This window comes from Chiloscyllium plagiosum, unplaced genomic scaffold (assembly GCF_004010195.1).
Source record: "Chiloscyllium plagiosum isolate BGI_BamShark_2017 unplaced genomic scaffold, ASM401019v2 scaf_95459, whole genome shotgun sequence".
Classification (NCBI taxonomy): domain Eukaryota; kingdom Metazoa; phylum Chordata; class Chondrichthyes; order Orectolobiformes; family Hemiscylliidae; genus Chiloscyllium; species Chiloscyllium plagiosum.
Genome location: NW_025196701.1, coordinates 1 through 4,396, shown reverse-complemented (window position 1 = coordinate 4,396; position 4,396 = coordinate 1). Strand labels below are relative to the sequence as shown.

The following is a 4,396-nucleotide window of genomic DNA, read 5'->3' as shown; positions in this document are numbered from 1 at the left end:
GGACTTAATGTCTCAGGAAATACAAAACTGGAGTGCAAAAGCTTCTGGCAAAACGTTGTTTGTCTCTGTCTCTCTCTCTTTCACCTTCGCTCCCTCACACACCCTTCGGCACCCCCACTATCGTTCTGGTCTCAGCCCGGTCTCCCCTCGGTCAGACCCAAGCTCAGCGCGCAATTCCCAGTTTTCCTTTGAATACTCAAAGTGGATTTTGAAGTAGTGACAAATGGGCTGAGAGCAGTAGATATGGTTTCCGTGCTCAGTTCCCCGCTCTCTCCCATCGGCCAGACCCCGCACTCTCAGTTCCCCGGTCTCTCTCCCCTCGGTCACTCGGAGCACAGTTCCCCGGTCTCTCTCCCCTCGGTCACTCGGAGCACAGTTCCCCGGTCTCTCCCCTCGGTCACTCGGAGCACAGTTCCTCGGTCACTCGGAGCACAGTTCACCGGTCTCTCCCCTCGGTCACTCGGAGCGCAGTTCCCCGGTCTCTCCCCTCGGAGCACGGTGCGCAGTTCCCCGTTCTCTCCCCCTCGGTCACTCGGAGCACAGTTCCTCGGTCACTCGGAGCACAGTTCCCCGGTCACTCGGAGCACAGTTCCCCGGTCTCTCTCCCCCTCGGTCACTCGGAGCACAGTTCCCCGGTCTCTCTCCCCTTGGTCAGACCCCGCACTGGGAGCACAGTTCCCATTTTTTTCTTTGAATATTCAAAGTGGATTTTGAAGTAGTGACAAATGGGCCGAGAGCAGTAGAAATGCAAGAGAGGGGCTCTCCCCTCGGTCAGACCCCCACGCTCGGTGCGCTGAATGAGTAACCGGAGAACCGATTGGAAAAATAATACCTTTATTTCATAAATAAATCGCATTAAAAATGACTCACAGCACAAACATCTCAAAAGCAAATAAATTAAATCCTGTTTAACAACCGAAAATCACGAGAGAGAGAAAACTGTCTCAGGCGCCTGACCCAGTGATCTTTCCCGTAGGCCTCAGGCCTGGGTTACACGAAGGAGAGAGCGCATTAGCAAGTAGGCCTCAGGCCTGTGATTCACACGGGGGAGGGCGTCAGCGAGTCAGCCAATGAAGGAGCACATTGGCTGGTAGGCCTCAGGCCACCTCCCCCCACCCCGAGTCCGCTCAGTCCAGGAGGATGGTGGTCACGGCCTGGTACTCGATGAGCCAGTACGGGTAACACTGGGCGCTGTCGAAGACCACAAAGATGGCGGGCTCCTCCAGGGAGTCAACGCAGGAGTCGTAGCGGGCGCCCGGGAGGCCAGGCCCCAGCAGGGGGGGCGCGGCGAGGTGGGGCCGGCCCAGGGCGCTGCGGCCGGTCAGCACCTTGGCCAGGAACATGCGGCGCAGGGCAGCCGGGGGCGCCGAAGGGCTGGCGAAGGAGTGCGAGTAACTGGCGGCGGCGGCGAAACAGGCCCCCCTCCCGTAGCGGGCCCCGTGCCTCCCGGCCAGGCCCGGGTCGAAGTTGGAGAGGCAGATGGAGCGGGCGCAGGGCTCAGAGGTGCCGTGGAACAGGTGCCGGTCCCAGGATCCTGGCGGAAAGGAGTCACCCAGCTCTTCCTGGAGGTCGGAGCGGCGTCTGAGGGAGAAGGGGGGGTGGGGAAGAGAGAGAGGATTCATCGTCAGTGACCACTCGACGTTCCTGCCTCCATCCCCCTCAGATCGGAGGGTGAGGGTTGGGGTAATCCTGGGGTGGGGAGGGGGGGAATGAAGGGGGTTTCACTCCCTCCGAACCTCCCGAAATCAACCCCATTTCCTCCCACACGTAGGCCGCAAGTGAAGCCTGGGGCTTTCCTGACCGACTGGGCCTACTGAAGGCTGCACACTCTGCCCTCCCACACAGTAGGCCACAAGTAGAGCCTGGACTTTCCTGGCCTACTGAAGGCTGCACACTCTGCCCTCCCACACAGTAGGCCACAAGTAGAGCATGGAGCTTTCCTGACCGACTGGGGCCTACTGAAGGCTGCACACTCTGCCCTCCCACACAGTAGGCCACAAGTAGAGCCTGGACTTTCCTGGCCACCTGGGGCCTACTGAAGTCTGCACACTCTGCCCTCCCAAACAGTAGGCCGCAACTGAAGCCAACTGTGACCACTATGTTCCTGCCTCCATCCCCCTCACCCCCAGTCCCCTCAGATCGGAGGGCGTGGGCCCAGTGAGTGTTGGGGTAACCCGGGGGGTGTGGGATGAAGGGGGTTTCACTCCCTGCGCCCCGTCCAAACCTCCTGAAATCAGCCCCCTTTCCTCCCACACAATAGGCCGCAAGTAGAGCCTGGAGCTTTTCTAGGCAAGTGAGGCCTAGTGACGGCTGCACACTCCGTCCTCCCACACAGTAGGCCGCAAATGGAGCCTGGGGCTTTCCTGGCCAACCGGGGCTTGGTTAAGGCCGCCCACCCCAGTAGGCCGCGAGTGAAACCTGCGACTTGCCTGGGCCAAGGGCCCAACACAGGGCCTGGTCAAGGCCCACCCAGACACGCGTAGGCCGCGATTGAAGCCCGGGCCTCTCCCAGCTCCCCCTCCCCCCTTCCCAAAGCCCAGATGGTGGGACTCACTTGATGTATTTCTGCCAGAGCGCAGCGTTCTGCACGCGGGAGATGCGGACCACGATGAACCGAGACTCGGCCAGCGTCTGGTGGAAGGTCCAGTAGACCATCTGGTACTCGGCGTCGCTCACGGACAGGGGGACGAGAGAAGGGTCCGGGGCCCGCGCCCAGGAGGGCGGCAATTCGACCGGTGGCAGAGGGAGGGTTTCCACGCGCAGTTCCCCAGTTTCCCCTCGGTCAGACTCGCACTTGGAGCACCGTGCGCAGTTCCCCGCTCTCCCCTCGGTCAGACCCCAACACAGTTCCTAGTTTTCCTTTGATTATTCAAAGTGGATTTTGAACTAGTGACAAATGGGCCGAGATGGAAGAGGGAGGGTTTCCACGCGCAGTTCCCCAGCTTCCCCTCGGTCAGACTCGCACTTGGAGCACCGTGCGCAGTTCCCCGCTCTCCCCTCGGTCAGACCCCAACACAGTTCCCAGTCTTCCTTGGAATATTCAAAGTGGATTTTGAACTAGTGACAAATGGGCCAAGATCGGTAGAAATGGCAGAGGGAGGGTTTCCACGCGCAGTTCCCCCTCGGTCAGACCCCGCACTCGGAGCACCGCGCGTAGTTGCCCGCTCTCCCTCTTTCCCCTTCCGTCTGACTGACCTGAGGTAGGGCACCATCTCCAGCAGGGAGCGGTAGCGAGGACGTCGACAGATTTTCCTGTAGCCGGCTCGGGTCAAGTTGCTCTCGCTCAGCGAGACCCAGTTGATGACGTAGGTGCAGTCCTCCATGGCGAAATGGAACCGTTTCTCCCCCCTCAGGTACGACGCCTCGATCTCCGAGGCCAGGGGCTGGTGCGGAGGGGAGTGAGAGCCGGGGACAGACAGAGTCAAAGGGAGGACAATAGCGCAGGCCCCATTCTTGGCCTACCTCCCAGCTTGCCTCCCCCCGTCGAGATACGTACACATGCTAGGCCTCAGGCTTCAGTTTCCCCCCCCCCCCCCGACCCTACCTCCAACGTCTCCCTAGTGACTTATCACTGTTCCATGCTTCAATCCCGGCCTATCTCCCACTCTACCTCCTTTCCCATCCATTTTGGAGGGGTGACACACAGAGTAGGCCTCAGGCCTCATTCCCAGGCATTCCCGTTCCCATGGCAACCAAGCAGAGTCCCAAGACGGAGTAGGCCTCTGTCCTCTTCGCTGAGCTGGGAGACTACGTGTGGCATCAGTTCGAATTAGAGGATGCCGGGGTGGGGTCATTGATGCGCACACACTAGGCCTCAGGCTTCCTCCCCGGGCCTACTTTCCAGCTTGCCACATTTCTCCGCCAACCGAGCAGCAGTAGCACGCCAGTGTTGGGCTTCAAGCAACGTTCCCTGATCTACATCGCCCCCCCCCAAGCCCTCAGTCACCGAGCATTGTCGCACACGGGTAGGCCTCAGGCTCCATTCCTGGCCTAGCTCCCTACCGCCCACAGCCGGTCCCCAGCGTTGGGAGTCTTTACACACGTAGTAGGCCTCATTCCTGGCCTACTTTCCAGTGCGCCCCCAGCCTTCGGCAACCCCGAACTGGCCTACGCATTGTAGGCCTCGGGCCTCACTTCCAGCTTCCTTCCCTCTTTGCCCTGCTTACGCGTGGTAAGCCTCAAGTTCCATATCCAAACCTCCACTGCCCCCAGTCTCTACCCCGCTCCAGTGACGGAGCGTTGACACACGGTAGGCCTCAGGCCTCATCGCAGGCCCGCTTCCCCCCGTCCACTTCGTGACCAAGCATTGACGTACCCGGGAGTAGGCCTCAGGCTCCGTTCCTCGGCCTACTTCTCGAGGAGGTAGAGTAGGCCTGAGGCTCTGTCTCCCCCCTCT

The 4,396-nt window shown here is 60.6% G+C and overlaps 1 protein-coding gene across 1 annotated transcript; it reads right to left on the bottom strand.

Annotated features, from left to right (window-relative positions):
- Nucleotides 1–817: 817 nt before the first annotated feature.
- Nucleotides 818–3,323, bottom strand: LOC122545895 (protein mono-ADP-ribosyltransferase TIPARP-like). Its single transcript, XM_043684773.1, has 4 exons — nucleotides 3,162–3,323; nucleotides 2,555–2,850; nucleotides 1,104–1,581; nucleotides 818–1,031 (listed from the first exon to the last, which is right to left on the bottom strand). Exons 1-3 carry the CDS (start codon nucleotides 3,321–3,323, stop codon nucleotides 1,128–1,130), a joined length of 912 nt encoding a protein of 303 aa, XP_043540708.1. The 3' UTR covers nucleotides 818–1,031; nucleotides 1,104–1,127.
- Between the last annotated feature and the right edge of the window lie 1,073 nt (nucleotides 3,324–4,396).

Excerpts from the sequence above, each read along its gene's own strand:
- LOC122545895 (XM_043684773.1), bottom strand. The coding sequence starts at position 3,323 with ATGGAGGACTGCACCTACGTCATCAACTGGGTCTCGCTGAGCGAGAGC. Across the intron at positions 2,851-3,161 it reads AGGGGAAAGAGGGAGAGCGG|GAACTGTGTTGGGGTCTGAC; the intron begins GCAACTACGCGC and ends AAGGAAAACTAG. Across the intron at positions 1,582-2,554 it reads CTCTGGCAGAAATACATCAA|ACGCCGCTCCGACCTCCAGG; the intron begins GTGAGTCCCACC and ends CTTCTCCCTCAG.